General features: G+C 54.4%; 3 protein-coding genes across 14 annotated transcripts; all 3 read left to right on the top strand.

The window, feature by feature from the left end:
• The first annotated feature begins 3,137 nt into the window (after positions 1-3,137).
• Positions 3,138-10,110, top strand: GSDMA (gasdermin A). 7 transcript variants are annotated; one of them, XM_080633365.1, is made up of 12 exons: positions 3,138-3,302; positions 4,884-5,146; positions 5,300-5,510; positions 5,987-6,152; positions 6,238-6,331; positions 6,656-6,796; positions 7,064-7,111; positions 7,344-7,498; positions 7,889-8,039; positions 8,174-8,247; positions 8,950-9,134; positions 9,869-10,110. In XM_080633365.1, the coding sequence occupies exons 2-12, from the start codon at positions 4,933-4,935 to the stop codon at positions 9,984-9,986; spliced, it is 1,557 nt and encodes a 518-aa protein (XP_080489491.1). In that variant the 5' UTR covers positions 3,138-3,302; positions 4,884-4,932; the 3' UTR covers positions 9,987-10,110. The 7 variants fall into 7 exon arrangements, with proteins under 7 accessions (XP_080489491.1, XP_080489488.1, XP_080489489.1 ...); XM_080633362.1 differs by lacking the exon at positions 3,138-3,302 and adding an exon at positions 3,309-4,129; XM_080633363.1 differs by lacking the exon at positions 3,138-3,302 and adding an exon at positions 3,309-4,129 and having other exon boundaries at positions 6,659-6,796.
• A 7-nt stretch (positions 10,111-10,117) lies between these two features.
• On the top strand, positions 10,118-14,666 carry PSMD3 (proteasome 26S subunit, non-ATPase 3). The gene is made up of 12 exons (XM_080633373.1): positions 10,118-10,496; positions 11,134-11,324; positions 11,538-11,675; positions 11,894-12,030; positions 12,109-12,299; positions 12,464-12,567; positions 12,654-12,768; positions 12,982-13,101; positions 13,181-13,284; positions 13,549-13,704; positions 14,074-14,124; positions 14,236-14,666. Exons 1-12 carry the CDS (start codon positions 10,334-10,336, stop codon positions 14,311-14,313), a joined length of 1,548 nt encoding a protein of 515 aa, XP_080489499.1. The 5' UTR covers positions 10,118-10,333; the 3' UTR covers positions 14,314-14,666.
• A 134-nt stretch (positions 14,667-14,800) lies between these two features.
• CSF3 (colony stimulating factor 3) lies at positions 14,801-19,592 on the top strand. 6 transcript variants are annotated; one of them, XM_080633377.1, is made up of 6 exons: positions 14,801-16,640; positions 17,253-17,410; positions 17,498-17,603; positions 17,690-17,797; positions 17,896-18,042; positions 18,740-19,592. In XM_080633377.1, the coding sequence occupies exons 1-6, from the start codon at positions 16,557-16,559 to the stop codon at positions 18,914-18,916; spliced, it is 780 nt and encodes a 259-aa protein (XP_080489503.1). In that variant the 5' UTR covers positions 14,801-16,556; the 3' UTR covers positions 18,917-19,592. The 6 variants fall into 6 exon arrangements, with proteins under 6 accessions (XP_080489503.1, XP_080489500.1, XP_080489502.1 ...); XM_080633374.1 differs by having other exon boundaries at positions 17,253-17,603; XM_080633376.1 differs by having other exon boundaries at positions 17,498-17,797.
• Positions 19,593-19,915: the final 323 nt, after the last annotated feature.

The following is a 19,915-nucleotide window of genomic DNA, read 5'->3' on the forward strand; positions in this document are numbered from 1 at the left end:
AACCATTACTCCTGTATAGATGTATGCTGATTACTTCTAAGTACATGCACATTACCCAAAGTCAAAGGAGTTTTGGTATTTTTAGCCTAAGTGTGAATCGAAGGCAGGGCTCAGCTCTTCTCGGTGGAGTTCAGCACTTCATGCAGTTCTCTTGAAAGCCTTGGTGGCATTACAGCAGCTGAGGGTCTGAACTTGTCCCTCGTGCTGTTAACTGACACTAGGGACATCCGATCCTAAACCAGGGTGGGATTAGAAACTTCTCCAAAACGCAGTTTTTAAAGCCTGAATTTTAAAACTCCTTGTTAGGCAAAGCCTTAATTGTGATAGGGAATTTTTCTGATTTACCTTCTTCACACAAAGGATTAAAATGGCACAGATGTGTTCCATGGCAAATGACATTCTTTACAACAGATGCCATGGAATAACTGAAATTAACTCAGACTCATACAGTTAATCCGATCAAGGGACCATAAATGAAAACTGGATAAATAGGGAAAGTGAGACCGGAAGGTTTTATGGTAATAGTGGGGTGTGTTAAGTAAGTATCTACACCAGATTAATAATTGAGTAGTTATACATCTGCTGGTATCTTCCTTAAGATCCCATCTTAAGGGTAGGTATGAGAATTAATCAAGACTAGAAAAGAAACCGTAAGTGAATTGTAATTAAAACCACAGCCACAATTGCAACTTGTTAGGGGTACCTGAAGTGAAAGAGTTTTGGGGGGTGCTGGCTGAGCACCCCCTGTGCCAGTTGCATGGCTCTTTCCTGTCGTATCACAGGAGCAAGTGGTGCCCGATTTCAGCTTCCGCTTGGATACCACCACTGTAGTGGTTTGTAGTACTGAAGTACTGGACACAGTTCTGGGTCTCCTGGAACTGAAACCACTTTTAGTTTCTTTGTGCGTGTTAAATTCACATAGAAGCACGTTCAGCACTCGAAGGCTGCCCTTGCACATGCACAAGAGTGGAGTCAAAATGCTAAAACTCTCAAGGGATAAGTGATTCCTGAGAAAAGGAGATCAGGATAGTGTGGGCAGGAGGGGGGATTTCCATACCTGCAGCCACCAGAGCAGTGATCCCAGGGTGAAGCCCACCTTCTGCATGGAGAACCGGAAGGTGAGCACAAGGACTGTCTGTTCATACAGACTGTAGAGCTTTCTTCAAGTACCTGTGTGAAGGAGACGATTGTTACTGGTTTTAAATGGGATTTTGATCATGACAGATTTGCCTCTCAAACTTTTACTGGCTTCCTGCAGAGTGACCAGGGCAAACTTCAGCCAGAGAATTAACGGCGGGCTCCGTCCTGTGCCTGAGAAGCAGTTACTGGGTAAGCAGGTACTCCAGATGCTTTTCTTTTTCATTCTACCATGGATGCCAAAGGACAAAAGCCTCTGGAAAGCACCACTTGAACCATTCACAGGCACTGGCAGAAGACATCTCCCTGCCCCATCTTGTCCTGGGCAAAGCCTCTTCTAAGCCACAGTCAGGGCCACGCAGGTATTTACACAGAATGGCAGTTACTGCACCAGGGAAGCCAGAAAACAATCGAGTACTCACAGCCTGATGCTTCTGTCCTGCAATGCCTTTAATGCAGCCCACGGGATAGCCAACAGCCCAACCCTTACCAGGAAAAAGCCTTTAAAAAACAAAACGGAGAAAAGCAAAGCTGAGATCTGGGGCTACTGAATTCCCAAGTACTTCTTTTTAATCATGATTTCATTTTTTGTTTTAATAGACACGCGGTTCTGGCCCTTGCTAAAGGGCCAGCAGCTGCTTACTACTGTCAATGCATTAACATTTCTCCTTGTGACTGACATTGCTTTATCATTGCCTATAATCTCTTTTCAGCATGCAAGTGTTTGTGTGTCTGTAGCCTCCCTGGAACAGTTGAAGTAGTTGGGGTTTTAAGGGAATATTCTGACACTGTACAAAGTTGTAGGGGTTTTTTCCTCTTTTTGCTGTGGATACACGAGTCTCATGTAGAGAACTTTCTAAAATAAAGTGTGAATATTTTTATTACTCCTTTGTACAGTATTCTAAGAGAAACTAATAAAGTATTCCTGTAAAAACCTGGGCTTGGGTCCTTGCATTGTTACAGGGGTAGGTTTTGCTTTTAAACCAGCAGAGCAAATAAACACTTCATAGAATCATAGAGTAGTTAGGGTTGGAAAGGACCTTAAGATCATCCAGCTCCAACCCCCCTGCCATGGGCAGGGACACCTCCCACTAAACCATGTCACCCAAGGCTCTGTCCAACCTGGACTTGAACACCACCAGGGATGGAGCATTGACAACTTCCTTGGGCAACCCATTCCAGTGCCTCACCACCCTTACAGTAAAGAATTTCTTCCTTATATCCAATCTAAACTTGCCCTGTTTAAGTTTTAACCTGTTACCTGTTGTCCTACACTACAGTCCCTAATGAAGAGTCCATCCCCAGCATCCTTATAGGCCCCCTTCAGATACAGGAAGGCTGCTATGAGGTCTCCACACAGCCTTCTCTTCTCCAGCCTGAACCGCCCCAACTTTCTCAGCCTATCTTCATACAGGAGGTGCTTCAGTCCCCTGATCATCCTCGTGGCCCTCCTGTGGACTTGTTCCAACAGTTCCATGTCTTTTTTACGTTAAGGACACCAGAACTGTACACAATACTCCAAGTGAGGTCTCAAGAGAGCAGAGTAGAGGGTCAATTCCATGGCAATTCCAACATATGATGGATTGAGCAACAATGGACCCCTCAGCAGGCAACCGCACCTGTGTGCCACACAAACCCCTCTGCTACCAACAAGCCCTAATGCATGGCAGCATGTGTGCACATGTAAGTTATAATATCAGCTATAAGTCAACAGAAGTTCATAAAGGTGCCTACAGCAACATCATATTGTCCCCTTGTCAGCACCACACCTGATGAGCTACTACTATACCCGGGCAAAAGTGAAATCCTCCTAAACTTGGGACATTCTGCTCCTCATCCCAACAGGCAGAGTATGAATGAAAACCAGAATCACCCTGGAAATTCAGTCCTAGAGGAATGTCTTATCTGTAGAAGAAGTTACCCACAGCCACTGTAACCAATCAAACAGCTTGACCCAGGTCAGTGACTAGCTTTTACAGGAAGAATTACACAAGCAACAAGTATTTCTGCCTCATTCAGCAGAAGTTTCGGAATCAGTGACGAAAAAGGCAGGGAGAGAGCAGGTCCCAGCCTGCTGCTTGAGAGGCTGCTCCATTTCGGAAGCTCCGTGGACCGCTCCGCACTTTGCCTTCCCGTGAAGGAGAAGCCACTCACCCCACAAACAGGCAAGTATATTTTTAAGCGCTTTCGGTCCTGATGAGGGGTAGAGCAAACTTTGTTCTGCTTTCATTTTTATCTCTGGTTGATGTCTCCCAAGGGAATGAGTCCTGTCAGAGCTACCTAAATGATCCCACATTCAGCACAAGATGATTTCCCATCCCTAGTTCCATCACATGCAATACAAAGTTCTTCGTCACCCCTTCTATACACTAACTGAAGCAAAACTCAAACTCCAGATTAAAATCGCTGTTAGGAAACCAACAGTGATTCTCCTTCTGCATTGGAAACAGCCAGTTCTCTTGGGGAGGGGGGGGACGACACAGGCAGAGCACCAGGGCGCATCCAAGGAGCTGTGCTGGGAGGATTTCTTTATATTTTGGGGGAGATTTGCCATTGAACAAGGTCTCCTACTTCCCTACTTACAACACTTCTGGGTTTCATTTATACTTCTCCTACTTATAACACACTGTTCACCTCTCAGCACTTTCCGTTCTCCCAGTAAGACACAAATACAAGCTTTTTTGTGCTGCTCTTATTTTGAAGCACCGCTCTTTCCTGCCAAGCAACAAAATGCACAGGGGAAACAGCAAAAACCGGCAAGAAACTGCTCAACCTTTTTCCTTTCAAACTTGCATCAGGGCACCAAATTAAACTGATTCAAGCATTTAGGACCACGACAGGTCCTAGGTTAAGGTGCAGTGTCCAGTAATGAAAATGCTAATGGTGTGTACTGGTACACGCAGCAAAATAGCTTAACTGAAAGAGCAGTAAGAGACTCCAGTGCTGAAGACTGGTGCTCCCAAATGACCTTTGCTCATCGGCAAAGGATATGGTGAGTCGAAATGAGCTTCATGCTCTTACCTCTCCAAATGCTTTCCTATAAACCATCCGGTTCAAGCTGTGTCTTGGACTAACATGGGGTTTTTGGGGTGCTTATCCACTTGGAAGAGTTCTTCCTAATTAAAACAACAAGTTTTGTTACATCCTTCACCTTGTATTTCAAGTAATTTGGCTTTGATAGGCGGGTAGACTCCACAACTCGTTAAAGTTGTAAAGTAGGTATGCTTTATTCAGTGCTGAGACGCATGGGGGATCACTCCTCCAAAGGCATGCATACCTCAGCATTGCTCTCCTTCGTATTTATACATGTTCATGAGGTTACACAGCACACTTAGACATATTCATGACCTATCCCCTCTCGTATTCTGATGAAGTAAAAGCTCCTTGCTTGCGTAGTGTCTCCTGGTGGTCGTGGGCGAGGGTCTCAAGATGAAGTAAAGAGCCTTCCTTTTTCACCTCTAGTCATCGCGCATGTTCCCTGGTGATTTAGTCACTGCCCAAACCACAAAGCTGATTTCAGCCGGTTTAGGCATCCAGAGAGCAGGAACTGAGTTACTGATCCTTCCTCTTATCAATAGCCTTGGTCCTCCCACCCTGTTCCAGCAAGCACAATAACTGTTGAGCACGCATTTGCTGAGTAAGCATGAATAAACAGTAACATTGTTCAGCAAGCGGCTTAACACTAACCTCTCCTGTACATTGGCTAACCCTTCACATCAGCTTAACTTGTCTTGCCTCTTCCTAAGGCACAAGTCTACGTTGCTGTGGATCAAAAATTCATCCAGCTGCAACAGGATGTTTAAAAAAGTCACCCAATCCATAGTGAAACAAATGGATTCAGATGGAGACCTGGTCCCAGTTCGCAGCATGTTGGACCATGAACATTTCAGACCCCTCTGCCTAGTGAGAAGAAAAAGAAAAACCGTATTCCACCCATCTCCCTGCTACAAACAGACATGGTACAGACTGGAGGATGTGCTGCTGCCCGGACAGGATGGTAAAAGCTCAGGTAAAGGCCACATTTATCAATCTTAAGCTCACAGTTTCCACAGACAAAACATTTGGGGCTGAACTCCACCATGTTTCATCTTTCTTGTGCACAAATAGTTGTAATATTGAGTCTGTGTAATCATGCTTAAGCAAATGCATGGAATGATTTCAGAGTCCCTCATTCCCAGTGGAGGTGAACAAGATTCAAGGCAATTTCTAATCAAAAAGAGTGGCACTGACAGAATTGATGGGAATCTCATCCTTTCTGCTGACCCCACAAGAGCAGAGGTGAAAGGAGCTGCCTCCTTGGCCAGCGAGTGGTCCATCAAGCTGCAGAAGAACCACATACCACCAACAAAACTTGAGGCACTGAAAACAGAAAGGTAAGGCAGGCACAAAGGGTCATCTTCCTCTGCCCCATGCCAGGTCACACCATGGTTTTTCCAACAGCCAAACCCCAAGACCAGGGAGCATGCATCCTCCCTGAGCAGGCAGATTTCCAGAGGTCAGGAAAGAGAGGTGATGAAGACTCCTCACCAAGCTTTGTAATGCTTATAGAACTCTCTGCCATTCAGAAAGCAGGAACACCTCAAGATGGAGTCAAGTCCTTTTCTCTCATTGTTTGTGCCTGGAAAGGAGCAGTTAGATCATGACACACCATTCATCCGATATGCCAGGTCACCACCTCACTGCCCCTCAGAGAAGAGGAATGCATTGAGGACCACAAGAATTTCAAGCCTATTTTCTGCCACCTTTTTCCCCCAGAAGCCGCAAACACAGTGATATTTTCATGTAAGACAAGCATACAGCCCCACAGGACTTCTGTCCCAACTAAACCAGGACCTTTTTTCTCTTTTAGGAAAATTAATACAAATCATGCCTTCATTCAACAACTACAGAAAACAGGCCAGAATTTGTATGTGGTTCATGAGACCATAGAAACCCTGGAGGAGGCCAGCTATCAGGAAATCTCTGAGGCAGACGGGAACTTCATGGCCCAGCTTTACATCAAGTTCTGCGTCAAGGTTTGGTTTCAGGCTCAGGATTCAGCCCTTCCCCACCCTCTGCACATCCTCAAGCCTGGTAACACGTTTATGTTTCACTAACCAGGGCACCAGAGAGAACACACAAAGCATAACCATACCCAAAGGCTGCACCCTGGCCTTCAGGGCATTCCAGCTGGCCATTTCAGATGCATCGTGGGGTAAGTAACTTCCAAAAACTGCCAACTCCTCCATTTGGGAAACACCACAGAAGAGGAAAGATGTTTTCTGAAGCATTATTCTGCCTCACAGCTGCCCTCAGTTCACTGCAGGGCATTAACACAACGTTGAGTGACAGAAGCCCCCTAGGAAAAAAGCTGTACATAGCATACAAGTTCAAAGAGCTATCTGGGAAAGAGATGCAGCTTCAAGGAGGTGATAAGGAATGAGAGAGGGAAGCCCCAGCTCCAAATTCCAGGAACTGCAGAGCTCCTGCTGAGAAATGACACAGAGCAGTGCTGGTTTTGGTTTCTTTTCCTCCTCAGAAGGCCAGAGAGCAAACAGGGTGGCTGCCCCTTCACTGGGATGGACAGAGAAAGAAAGGACTGAGCTCCATAAATCCTGCAAGATTGGAAAGGGCACATCTGGCTTTCTGCCCCTGTGCTCCCCACACCTGCGTGGATCTGGTGGAGTATAAGCTGTCATATTAATTTCCTTGTGTTTTAACACACTCACTGCCTGATGAAAGGCACAGGATAGTAAGGAATGAGATTCAGGAATAACGAGTCTTAAATGAATAGGTGCGCTAGAGAAGAGCACAACCTGACCTACAACCAGCATGCGATATCTCAGACCTGGGACACCAACATCTTCAGGCTTAAAATCAACCACCCTGGTAAAATATACCCCCCAGTTTGAAGCCTTTCAGCAATGTCCTTTTTTTCCTGTTGCAGATCTTCATTATTTCCCAGCAAAACTTACACGCAGGCTTGTATCTGATGGTAAGAAATGCATTTTACTCCTTTCCCTCACACTATTTCTCCCTCCTCTGGGCAAGACTGAATCTCTCCAAACACAAGCCACCAGAATCAGTGTCTCTGCTGTAGCAGACAACTCAAAGTTGTACACTGCTTTAAAAGAAAGTATTCACAGAAGAGTTGCAAATTCTAAATGTAAGGTGCCAATGAACTTGCCTGGTTTGGAAGTGATATTTGGGCTCGTTCTGCTTTTCAGATGTCTCACAAGGAACATTAGGAGCACTGGAGGCAGAAGTTAAAAGGAATTGTTACGTTCTCTCCACATTGTCTTCTCAGCTGTCCATCATCTTATTAAAAGTCATCAAAGCTGTGATGGCAGACAGGAACCTCTTCCAAGAACTGAGCCACAAGGTAAGCAAAACTCTTCTTACTAGCAGGATTTATAGACAGAGACATCCACCTCTTGCCCCAGAAGCCACCTCTCCTGTACCACAATTACCAACCCAAAAAGCCTTCACTCACTGCATGCCTGGTCTCCATCACCATACAGGCAAAGAAGGTGCTCAGGACAGAGTCAAGTGCAGAAATGTGTCCTCTGTAGAGCCTAGCAGGTTCACTTGAAGGAATCAAACCATTTAAATGTCCTATCCTGTCTTTAACTGCAGCCAGTGTGAATGCTAAAGCCCCAATTACAGCCTCACAAATAGCTTAGGGAGGGGAAGACACATATTACATGACTGTTCCCAAGCTCCCGGACTCACAAGCCTCTTAAACCCTGCTGTTTCCTCCTGTCTCCCCTAGATGGAAGCAGTTCTTGATGAAGGTGACAGTGGTGCGCTGAAAACAGAAAGCGCAGCCTTAAAAGACCTGCTGAGCCACTTGCAGCAATCCTCAGCACACATTCTCCTCCGCATGGCAGCAGCCATCACCTACACCCTTGATGCTTTAGAAGGTAAGGCTTGTTGGCCAGTTTAGCAGAGAAGTCAGTAGCACCAGAACACATGAAAACCATCCCTCACCCTTCACTTCTCCCCGGTTGGCTCCAGTTGTGGTGGGGTTTTGGCACAACCTGTTTTAATTCCGCAGAGCTCAGTGAGGATCAGCTCCTGCTGCTGCTCGAGTCCTTGGAAAACAGGATCGTGTCCCAACAGCTTAAGCTGGTGAGAGAACATACATCTCATTGGGCCCAAATGAAGGGATTGGGGGGGTGTGTGTGTTATTTCAAGCAAAGCAACTTTTACATGATGACACAGGTAGCAGTATCACAATTTAGGGTAACACTGGGAAAAGGGAAGGAATAATTGCTTCAAACGTGACAGGGATCAGAAGACTTTAAGGAAAATCACCCCAAGACATGAAGGCCAAAGATTTCTACCAACTGTTCTGCTGATAATCAGCATTCAATCAGGCCCAGCTACCACCAAATGGCTGGAAATGGTGGTCAGAGATCTCTGGCTTCTTTGGCTCCTGCTTTAAATAAGAAAACAGCATAAAACCCACCATTTTGCCCAGGGAAGCTGTGAATGCTCCATCCCTGGCAGTGTTCAAGGCCACGTTGAACAGAGCCTTGGGTGACGTGGTTTAGTGGGAGGTGTTCCTGCCCATGGCAGGGGGGTTGGAACTGGATGATCTTAAGGTCCTTTCCAACCCTAACTATTCTATGATTCTACAATTTTAATTCCTTGGCCATAATTAATTCCCAAGAAGCCAGGAACTGAATACACAAACACAATAATCTGTCAGGTTGAAAAGTCCCCTATGAGCAGCACTTCACAAACCCAAGAGATCATTTACTTAACAACTTCCACAGATGGGATATTAAAATACTGATTTTGCCTTTTCTTTTGATCCTTGCTACGAAGGTTGAGAGCATCTTGAGACAGAGAGAATATGGGAGGGGGTTCAGCACAGACCCCAGCTTGCTTTCCTTCTCTCGAGAGAGGGAACACCAACTAACCATTGCAATGATGGAGATGAGCGGGGTGAAGTTCCACGAGGACGGATCTGCTGTTTGCACAGAAGAAGCCTTCTCAGCCACAGGAGCCCTGTATGTGTCTCTGTACATCCTCGATCTTCTGAGTAACCCCCGTTAGGTTACACAGCCCTCCCATGAGGGATGATTTGAAGATAGTCACTTAACCATGTATTTGAAAGTCTCTTAGCACAAGCCAGCTTCTTTCTCCAAGTTTCATCCTTGCATAGGTGAGGCTCTCGCACTGCTTTGAAATGAGTGGCAAAGGAAAAAAGCTGTGGCTGCCCCATCCCTGGCAGTGCTCAAGGCCAGGTTGGACACAGGGGCTTGGAGCAAGCTGCTCTAGTAGAAGGTGCCCCTGCCCGTGGCAGGGGTTGGAGCCAGATGAGCTTTAAGGTCCTTTCCAACTCAAACCACTCAATGACTCTAAAAGCAAACCCAAGGCAAGAAAACACCTTACAGAAGCCAGATCCCAAACCTGCTTTTTCTTTCCTCTCACATGAATGCCGAATGCCAGCTGCAAACCCCACTAGCCCAAATGGCCACACACCACTTGGTTGAGCTTTACATGATCTTGGCTTTCCCCAACAACCCAAAGCACTACCACAGCTGCTCATGCAACCACCCAGGAGCACACCAGCAATCCCTCCCTAGTAACACCACAGCTCAACGAGCTGCTAAGTGGGATCTCAGAGCAGTTGAAAGATGCACGCCCCACTTGCAGCAGTAAGGAGCAAGCTATGCTTCAGAACTGTATTACAAACACTTTGATGACTGCTTTACAAATAAAGCTCTTTACTGACCAACAGAACACTTTCAAACGGCATTTTTTACCCTGAGGTAACGCCGCGCTGCTGCCTGCCGGGCTCTCCTCAGCTTGAAGGTCCCTCATCGAGGAACACCGCTGCCTACCTGAGCGGCCACTGACGGCTCCGGGGGGCACCAGCAGCACGGGGGGAGCTGCCCATGGGACGAGGGGAACTCGAGCCCCGCTTCCCCGAGCCCCTACAGAAGGAAGCGGCGGCGGCGGCGGCCATGCTCGCTCCCTCGCACCTCACCTCAGCGAGCCAGGCAGGTACAGCCGAGCGGCGGCGCGGAAATACCCGAGCGCGGTCCGGAGACACCCGAGAGTGTGACGGAAATCCCCGAGCGGGCGCGACGGAAGGAGCCGAACGCTCTCGCGCTCGCGCTCGGCTGCGCGGGTCTAGCTATCGGGGCGGTGCGGCTGGCCGGGCCTGGCGGCTCCCGGCGTGCCCCGCGGTTGGTGCAGTGTCATGAAGCAGGAGGCCCCGTCCCGCCGCCGAGACAAGGCCAAGGCCCCCCCCGAGGGGCCGCCGCCCGCGCCCCCCGACGTGGAGATGCAGGAGGAGGCGGCGGCCGCCGACACGGGCGGGGAGCGGCAGCCGCAGCGGGAGCTCGATGCCGTCACGTTGGAGGGTGAGAGGGGGAAGACAGACGGAGGCTGCGGGGTATAGCAGGGGGCACCGGGTCCGTGTAACGTGGGGCTGGGGGGCTAGGAAAGGGAGAAGGATCACTATAGGGAGCCTCAATGAAGGACCTGTGTAGGGCTGGGGAGGGGGGAGATGGGAGAGGAGGGGAATGGGGGGGCTGTAAGGGAGGCTGGAGGGGGGTCTTGAGGAGCAGGAAGTAATGGAGGAGACCTTGAGGAGGAGGAGAAAGGATAATGGGGGGGTCTTTGAGGAGGCGCAAGTAATGGGGGGGTCCTTGAGGAGGAGGAAGGGTAATGGGGGGGTCCTTAAAGAGGAGGGAGTAGTGTGGGGTGAGGACGAGGGGGTACTGGGGTATGCTGGAAAGGGTATCGGTGGGGAAAGGGAGCTGTGAGAGCATTAAAAGGAAAAGGGAAGCGGAAAGCTGTGTTTGAGGGGGGCACCCTTAGGAGCATGGGGTGGGGGGAGCTGCAGAAGAGCCACGGTGGGATCCAGAGGGGCTGCAGAGGGAGGATGGAGAAGGGGTGGGGGGGCCCTGGGGACCCCACAGTCCTGGTGCCATGAGCAGACAGAGGGATCCGGCGCTGCCTTTGCTCTGGGTGAGGCTGTTCCCGGTGCTCCCGCAGACATCAAGGAGCACGTGAAGCAGCTGGAAAAGGCTGTGTCGGGCAAGGAGCCGCGCTATGTCCTGCGGGCTCTGCGGGCCCTGCCCTCCACCTCCCGCCGCCTCAACTCCAACGTGCTCCATAAAGCCATCCACGGGTTCTTCACCTCCAACAGCACCATGCGGGATTTCCTCCTCGGCTTCCTGGAGGAGGTACGGGCAGAAGGGACGCCTTCCCCTGCACTGAGGAACCTCTGCAGTGCTGCTGGGTGGGCTGGGATGGCACCGGGAGCTCAGGGATGCTGGGGCTGTGCTGCCAGCAGCTGGGCTGGCTCTTGTCACACTCTTGTCACCGGGCTGGGCCTCGCTGCAGGTGGAGGTGGCACTGGGGGGGGGGCAGGCATCCAGCAATGTCTCTGCCCTCAGTCCATGGACACGGAAGCTGAGCTGCAGTTTCGCCCGCGCACGGGGAAGGCGGCCTCAGCCCCGCTCTTGCCAGAAGTGGAGACTTACCTGCAGCTGCTCCTGGTCATCTACCTGATGAACAGCAAGCGATACCCAGAGGTGAGGTCCCCTGAGTTGCCAGCTTGGGAGCTGAGCTCTTTGTGTGGTGCTACTGCACCAGGCAGGGTCTGGAGAACCCCAGGGACACGCATGAGTGTGTTCCCCTTTGTTCCAGCTGTGTCTGGAGGCAGCCCTGGGCTCAGTCCCACAGCCCTGGCAGCCTCCCTGCTCTTCAGAGCATCACTTCCTCCACCTTGAGCTCTGTTCCCCTCCTGCAGGCTCAGAAGGTGTCTGATGACCTGATGCAAAAGATCAGCTCCCAGAACCGCCGGGCCCTTGACCTGGTGGTGGCAAAATGTTATTACTACCACTCCCGCATCTATGAGTTCCTGAACAAACTCGACGTGGTCAGGAGGTAGGCTGGGGCCTGCATCCCAAAGAGCCAGGGCTGCTGCTTTCCTCCTCCCTGCCACGTTCCCTCCCTTCCCTGCAGCTTCCTGCACGCCCGGCTCCGGACGGCCACGCTGCGGCACGACGCTGACGGCCAGGCCACCCTCCTGAACCTGCTGCTGAGGAACTATCTCCACTACAACCTCTATGACCAGGCCGAGAAGCTCGTCTCCAAGTCCGTGTTTCCTGAGCAGGCCAACAACAATGAGTGGGCTCGGTACCTCTATTACACAGGTGAGACAGAGGGTCCTGTGCCTGGGCTGTGCCCGAGATCGAGGGCTCTGCTTCTGCACAGAACCCAGTGGAACAGCTGGAGATGGGGTTTCCAGGCAGGATATGATCCAGTGGATCCAGTTGGATTCACTTTTCCAAGCCCCTTGTGACCTGTCTCAACGCAGGGCGCATCAAGGCCATCCAGCTGGAGTACTCGGAGGCACGGAGGACCATGACGAACGCCCTGCGGAAGGCACCGCAGCACACAGCCGTCGGCTTCAAGCAGACAGTGAGCAGGGATGGGAAGCTCAGGGGGTTCAGATCCTCCTGGATCCTCATGGAAGCTGCAGCTCATGTGGTCTCTTTCTGCTCCAGGTGCACAAGCTGCTCATCGTGGTGGAACTGCTGCTGGGGGAGATCCCGGACAGGCTCCAGTTCAGACAACCCTCCCTCAAGCGCTCGCTCATGCCCTACTTCCTCCTGACTCAGGGTACAACAGGCAGCTCCCTGAGCCATGTCCCAGGCTTTGGGGGAGCAGGAAGCCTTGGGAATGGGGGTAGTGGGGACTTCTTCCCTCTCCTCTCAAGGGGATTCAGCTGCAGGCTCTGTGTGGGGAGGGGGAGGAGGCAGCTCTCGGAGGACTGGAGCTGCTCTCCTTGCTTTCCTCATTCTCCTTGCCTGACAAACACCTTTTCTCCTCCAGCTGTCAGGACTGGGAACCTGGCCAAGTTCAACCAAGTCCTTGATCAGTTTGGGGACAAGTTCCAGGCCGATGGTACCTACACCCTGATCATTCGTCTGAGGCACAACGTCATCAAGACGGGTAGGAGCCTGCAGGGATGGTGCTTGGGGACCCTTGGGCTGCCTGGCTCAGGGGGCTGCACTCCTGTCCCTCCTCGCAGGTGTCCGGATGATCAGCTTGTCCTACTCTCGCATCTCCCTGGCTGACATCGCCCAGAAGCTGCAGCTGGACAGTCCAGAGGACGCAGAGTTCATTGTTGCCAAGGTACCTGCATCAAGTCCTGTCCCTCTGCATCCTGGGCTGCCCACAGTCCCCGGTTCTGGCAGCAGGCTCCTTCCCTGGGGCAGTCGCTGATTTTAGGTTGAGGCCCCTCCAAAGGGCTGCTGGGGACACGCAGGGCACCACATTCCCTCTCTCTGCACTGCGGCCTGAGCTCACCGCTCCTGTCACAGGAGCCAGCTCCTCCCTTCCCCCTAAAGCTTAGCCCCGGGAGCCAGCTGGTGCCCTGACCCGCGCTCTGGCTTGCAGGCCATCCGGGACGGCGTGATCGAGGCCAGCATTAACCACGAGAAGGGCTACGTCCAGTCCAAGGAGATGATCGACATCTACTCCACGCGGGAGCCCCAGTTGGCTTTTCACCAGCGCATCTCTTTCTGCCTCGACATCCACAACATGTCCGTCAAGGTGTGAGGGGCTGCAGGGCCTGACTGAGGGGACAGGGGCGTCACTCGAGGAGCTTCTCCTCTTAGAATCATAGAAGAGTTTGTATTAGAAGGGACCTTAAAGCTCATCCAGTTCCAACCCGTGCCACGGGCAGGGACACCTTCCACTGGAGCAGCTTGCTCCAAGCCCCTGTGTCCAACCTGGCCTTGAACACTGCCAGGGATGGGGCAGCCACAGCTTCTCTGGGCACCCTGTGCCAGCACCTCAGCACCCTCACAGGGAAGAGCTCCTTCCTTATCTCCAGCCTGACCTTCCCCTGTTTCAGTTTGAACCCATCACCCCTTGTCCTATTGCTGCAGTCTCTGATGCAGTCCCTTCTTTGTTTTCCAGGCCATGAGGTTCCCACCCAAATCCTACAACAAAGACTTGGAATCTGCAGAGGTGAGGTCTCTTTGCGAGGGGGGGTTCCTCTGCAACCGCCAAGGCTGCAGCACGGACGCAACTCCTGGCCCCAGCCCCCACCAACCCTTTCCTTTGGCCTTTGCCTTCCAGGAGCGCCGGGAGCGCGAGCAGCAGGACCTGGAGTTCGCAAAGGAGATGGCAGAGGACGACGATGATGGCTTCCCGTGAGCCTCTGGCCTGGCTCTACTTTTTTAGGTGTCCTTAGGGCAGATGCTGCCTGAGCGGCGCTTCCCCCGCACGGCCCCGGCCCCTTTCTTTTATAGATACCTGCATGTCTGTCCGGTGGGGGGGATCCCTGGGCATGCAGCCTCTTCCCAGCCCCCTGCTTCCTGCAGCGGGATCCCCCTTCCCCAATAGCCCAGCATTCTTTTAAGGTCTCCTGTGGTCACAGTGGTTGCACAGAGGAGCCCCTGACCTGGGGCCGCAGAGCCGGGGCGGGTGCCCCCAGCTCTCGCAGCGATGATGGGGTCAAACTTTGTTAAGCTTCAATTATGACTTTTAAAATAAAAGTGGGGAAAACACCAGGTGCACAGAGGGCTGAGCCCCCCCCGCTGCATCCTGCTGGGAAGGGCAGAGGGGATCAGGCTGGGTCCTTCTTGTGCCTCACAGACACCAGTGCTGGGGAGTGATGGGGGCTGCAGCTGTGCCAAGTGGGTCCCACCACCATTGTGGCTCATTGTCCAGGGACATCCATGAGTCTCCCAGTGTGTCCATGCCTGCCTATGGGCTGTGGGTTAAGCGTGGGGCTGGCCAGGGGACAGCCTGTCACCGCTCTAAGGCCACCCCTGGGGCAGAGCGGGGAAGGTGAGAGCTGGATCCAGCACTGGGAACACAAGGGACACTCTGGAAGCGTTCACTTACGGATGCTGGGCAGGGGCTGATGGTGCCTGGGTCAGGCTCTGCACAGGAAGGGTGACCACGAGGCAGAACCGCAGTGGGGCGGATGCTGGGGACAGTCCCCAGGGCTGGACAGCTCCGGTCCCAGGGGGTTTTGTGCTGCCCTCGTGCCCCAGCACCCACCCACAGGGTTTCGGGTCTGGTGACCACTTCCTTCCTTCCTTCCCTGGAAAGCTGACGGGGACTTTGGGCCCCACCAAGCACTGATTCATGCCCCCCCACCCTGATTCCTGAAAGCACAGATCTGCTGAGATGTCAGCTCCTCTCCGGGGTGACCCCTATGGGCACAATGCACCAAACCCCCTCCATGGGCACCGACTGCAGGAGGGCCATGGTTTCCAGTGGCTCTGGGGAGGACACATGCAGAGTTGGGGGGTGTCCTCCCTATAAACAGGCTCCTCTACCAAGGTCCTTTCACACAGCCTGAGGGCAGGACCTGTAGTGCCAGGTCTAGGAAGGGAAGTCATCATTAGGTTTCAGAGTTAACATCAGCCTCGTGCCAGGCCCTGGGTGGTGCTCACAGATTGACTGCAACCACCAATGGGGGGGTTCCTTTCCCCAGCCAGAGGTGGGAGCAGCTCCCAGAGCCTGGTGCTGACCCTGGGGCCCATCCCGATGGTCCCTGTCCCCATCCCCATGGCGTGCAGGAGGGCAGTGATGGGACCCAGGCTGGGTGCAGAGCTCAGCGCTGCACCGGGGTCACCCTGCCCGGATCCCTGCATCCCACACCCTGGCCTGTGCCGGGCAGGAGCCGTCCCAGCTGGCACCGACCCAGCAAATCCTCCTGGAAGCACTTGCGGGAAGCAGCACGAGCCAAATCCACCCGGTCAGTGCCATGGGGACACAGTGGGGCGGGAGCAGCTGGCCCTGTGCCAGGGCTGCCCTTGCCAATGCTTCCCCGAAGGTGCTGGTTGGGACAGCCCCAGCCCAGGGGGGTCAGGCCCCTTGCGCTCATGTATGGGGATGCTGAGCACAGCCCAGCCCTGCAGCATCCATGGAGGCAGGATCCGGCACCGCGGCCCTGGGCGAGTGCCTGGATGGGATCTCACCTTGGCCACCTCCAACTGCTCCCACCACCGTGAAGGTCACACCGTTGCTGCCTGCCCTGACGCCGCGGTGAGGGGCTCTTGCAGGGGAGGTGTCCCCATGGGTTGGGAATGGTGCTGATCCCAGAGGAATGCCGGCTGTGAAGAGCCACCGTCCCCTCACCTGATCACCTGCGAGTGACCCCGCGGTGCTGGGCCCTGGGCGGCGAGGTGAGGGCCGGGTTAATGTGTCACCGAGCCACCGGCCCCGCACCGGGCACCCACCGCGGTGCCAGGGCTCCACCAGGCACTGGGTGCTGCTGCACTGAGGGGCACCCGCTGCCCACCGGGAAAGCCCCAGGACAGGAGGGGTGGGCAGCAGCGAGCACCCGCTCCCGGATTTGCATGTTGGTGATTAAGGCAATGAAGCAACCGGGGCTGTTGCCACATCCGTGTGAATCCCCGGGGCCGCTATAAAGGCCCTGATCAATGCCGGGGCAGGAGCTGCATCGGCCGGGCCACGCTCACACACAGGAGGAGACACCGAGCTGGGCATCATGTGCGCTGTCACCCGTGAGTACTGCAGCCCCACAGCCCCGTGCTTCCTGTGCTCACGCTGCTAAAGCTGCTTCCAGTGCTCCCATTGCTCCCACTGCTAAAGCTGCTCCCACTGCTTTCATTGCTCCCACTGCTAAAACTGCAGCCGTTGCTCCCAGTGCTCTCGTTGCTAAAACTGCTCCCACTGCACTCACTGCTTCCAGTGCTCCTATCGCTCCCTGTGCTACCACTGGCTCCCACTGCTAAAACTGCTCCCACTGCACCCACTGCTCCCAGTGCTCCCTGTGCTCCCATTGCTTCCAGTGCTCCAACTGCTCCCACTGCTAAACTGCTTCCAGTGCACCCATCATTCCCAATGCACCCATCGCTCCCACTGCACCCACTTTTCCCGCAGCTCCCAGAGCCCCCACTAAACCCATTCTACCTGTAGCACCCGCTGCACCCACACACCCAAAGCCTGCAGCCGATGGCCCCAGCACCACGGGGCTGGTAGCATACAGGCAGCGCCTGCTCCATCTCCCCCATCCACGGGGTCCCTGCCCCTTCCCCAGGCTGTGTTGGTGCCACCATCCCCGGTGGCAGGGCTGGGGCCGTGCCACGGTGGGTGCTGAGCCGCTGTTCCCGCAGGCGTGCTGGCACTGCTGCTGTGGGTGCCGTGGCAGGCGCTGCTTGGGGCGCCGCTGGCCGAGCTCTCGGGGGACCAGAGGTTCCTCATCTTCCTCAGCAACAACCTGGAATTCACCCGCAAGATCAAGGGGGACGTGGCTGCGCTGCAACACGTGGTGGTGAGTCCTGGGCACCGCGCTGGGGTGGCACCGGTGGCCGTCCCCTCCTCATCCTTATTGACCCCTCGCACCTCACTGCTCACCCAGGGCACCCTCAGGGGCTGTGGCCGTGCACAGGGCTGCTGCTCTCTTGGAGACCGCTCCAGGGCACAAACCAGAGGGGCAGCCCCGTTTCCATCACACTGGGCACCAGGTCTACCACATCCCACACCCCCGGGATGGGAGTTGGGGGTGATGGGGTCTTTCACCCACTCTGACCACGTCCCCCCTTGGCCACAGTGCGACACCTTCCAGCTGTGCAAGGAGGAAGAGCTGCTGCTGCTGCGGCAGGACCTGAGCATCGCACAGGTGCCCATGGAGCGGTGCCAAGGCCGCAGCTTCCAGGCGGTGAGTGCCACAGCCCACCCGTGCCACGAGCTGGCCGGGCTCAGCCCTGCCGGTGCCGCAGTGGCCGTGCCGAGCTGACCACGCCATGCACCCCGCAGGAAGCCTGCTTCAGCCAGATCCGAGAGGGGCTCCGCACCTACCAAAGCTCCCTCGATGCCATCCTGGAGCTGCTGCCTGGGCACGCTGCGCTGGTGGAGAGCCTGCAGCTGGATGCTGCCAACCTGTCCTCCAACATCCAGCATCAGGTGAGGGGAGCTGGGGGACAGGATGGGCACAGCGAGGACACCACATCCTGGGCTGCATCCCCAGAGTGTGAGCAGCAGCTCAGGGAGGGGATCCTGCCACTCTGCTGTGATCTAGGGAGACCCCCCCTGCAGTCCTGATCCAGCTCTGAGGCAGCAGCACAAGAGGGACGTGGAGCTGCTGGAGTGAGTCCAGAGGAGGCCATGGGGATGCTGCGAGGGCTGGAGCAGCTCTGCTCTGGAGCCAGGCTGAGAGAGCTGGGCTGGGGCAGCCTGGACAAGAGAAGGCTCCTGAAGGGGAGACCTTAGAGCAGCTCCAGTGCCTAAAGGGGCTGCAGGAAACCTGGAGAGGGGCTTTGGACAAGGGCCTGTAGGGACAGGCCAAGGGGAATGGCTTTAACCTGCCAGAGGGGAGACTGAGATGAGCTCTTAGGCAGAAGCTCTTCCCTGTGAGGGCGCTGAGGCACTGGCACAGGGTGCCCAGAGAAGCTGTGGCTGCCCCATCCCTGGCAGTGTTCAAGGCCAGGTTGGACACAGGGGCTTGGAGCAAGCTGCTCCAGTGGAAGGGGTCCCTGCCCGTGGCAGGGGTTGGAGCTGGAGGAGCTTTAAGGTCCTTTCCAACCCAACTCACTCTGTGCCTCCATGGAGCTCTGCTGCCATGCTCCCAGGGCCCGGAGCTGATGCCTCTGTCTCTGTCCAGTTACAGATGGAAGACCTGAGCCTGGCCACAGTGACGTACCCCACGGAGGCCCGGAGTCCCCTCCCCGCCTTCTCCTCCCATTTCCACCACCAGGTCGGCAGCTTCTTCATCCTGGCCGACTTCCAGCGGTTCCTGGAGACGGCGTACCGGGCGCTGCGGCACCTCGCGCACCTCTGACCCCGGCCCCGCACTACCTCTCCCTATTTATTTGTGTCCCAGCCTTGGCGCCCTTCCCGGGAGCTCCCGGCTTCCCCGCCTATTTAATATTTATGGCTATTTAACCTCTCTCCGGACGGGAATGCTGCCCGGCACCGGCCCTGCGCTGCCACCGCACACGGACCCGTGCGCAGCATCGCCCTTGTTTAATATTTAAACTAAAGTGTATCTCTGCTACGAGGTGCTGGGCTGAGCCCCCATGGGCTTCCCCGAGGGCTCAGCGTGCTGCATCCCACAGGGAAACCGGCTTCATCCGTGGATGGAGAAGCTTTGGAGCAAAATTTCCCTGCCTGGGCTGCAGGGACAGACCTGACCGGTATCATTTCCCGTTGGCATAGTTACATTAATATTTATTAGTCATTAGGGAAGAGGGAGGGGAGTAGGGAGGTGCCGTAGGGAGGCAGCAGCTTCCCACGATGAGGTTTTTCCACCGCCCATCCCCATTCCCTGCTAAACCCGATGTATTTATTGCAGTTTAAGTTATTCTCATTCATCTCCCGATCTCACGGTTCCCGGAGCTGTATGGGATGGTTCCCAGCCCATCCCGGCGTGTTTTGTACTGTATTTATTGCTGCCTGAGCCCCACAGACACAACCCTGCTCGGTTTTATACACAATATAAATGGAAATAAACTATTTTCGCTCCAGAGCTCGGCTCTCTGCCTGTGCTGCCTGCGGAGAGGCGGGGGGGGATGATGATGTGCGGCCGGGGCGCGGGGACACGGGGACAGAGACACGGGGCACAAGGGAACAGCATCCTTTGGGACCGGCCCGTGGCTGCTGGCATTGTCCGGCCCCGGAGTTTCCAACGCGGCACTGCTCTCGGAGCCGGGACCCCGCGGTGGGGGGACCGGATGAGGCTGCCGCGGGGGTGGCGGCTTCCTCTAGCACCAGCACTTGGGCAAGAGCCGGTTCCTAGAAAGCACCGGAGCTGAGCGCCGGCAGCACCGACCGGGGGCAC

This window comes from Psittacula echo, assembly GCF_963264785.1.
Source record: "Psittacula echo genome assembly, chromosome: 23".
NCBI lineage: Eukaryota > Metazoa > Chordata > Aves > Psittaciformes > Psittacidae > Psittacula > Psittacula echo.

What these genes read in the sequence shown, in the direction of transcription:
- GSDMA (XM_080633362.1), top strand. Translation starts at nt 4,101, where the DNA reads ATGACCTTTGCTCATCGGCAAAGGATATG. An exon ending in CACCCTTGATGCTTTAGAAG is followed by an intron (nt 8,040 to 8,173) that starts GTAAGGCTTGTT and finishes TTAATTCCGCAG; the next exon opens with AGCTCAGTGAGGATCAGCTC. An exon ending in TTCTCAGCCACAGGAGCCCT is followed by an intron (nt 9,135 to 9,868) that starts GTATGTGTCTCT and finishes ACTGACCAACAG; the next exon opens with AACACTTTCAAACGGCATTT.
- PSMD3 (XM_080633373.1), top strand. Translation starts at nt 10,334, where the DNA reads ATGAAGCAGGAGGCCCCGTCCCGCCGCCGAGACAAGGCCAAGGCCCCC. An exon ending in TCCTCGGCTTCCTGGAGGAG is followed by an intron (nt 11,325 to 11,537) that starts GTACGGGCAGAA and finishes CTCTGCCCTCAG; the next exon opens with TCCATGGACACGGAAGCTGA. An exon ending in CAGAGTTCATTGTTGCCAAG is followed by an intron (nt 13,285 to 13,548) that starts GTACCTGCATCA and finishes TCTGGCTTGCAG; the next exon opens with GCCATCCGGGACGGCGTGAT.
- CSF3 (XM_080633374.1), top strand. An exon ending in AAGGCCGCAGCTTCCAGGCG is followed by an intron (nt 17,798 to 17,895) that starts GTGAGTGCCACA and finishes TGCACCCCGCAG; the next exon opens with GAAGCCTGCTTCAGCCAGAT. An exon ending in CCTCCAACATCCAGCATCAG is followed by an intron (nt 18,043 to 18,739) that starts GTGAGGGGAGCT and finishes GTCTCTGTCCAG; the next exon opens with TTACAGATGGAAGACCTGAG.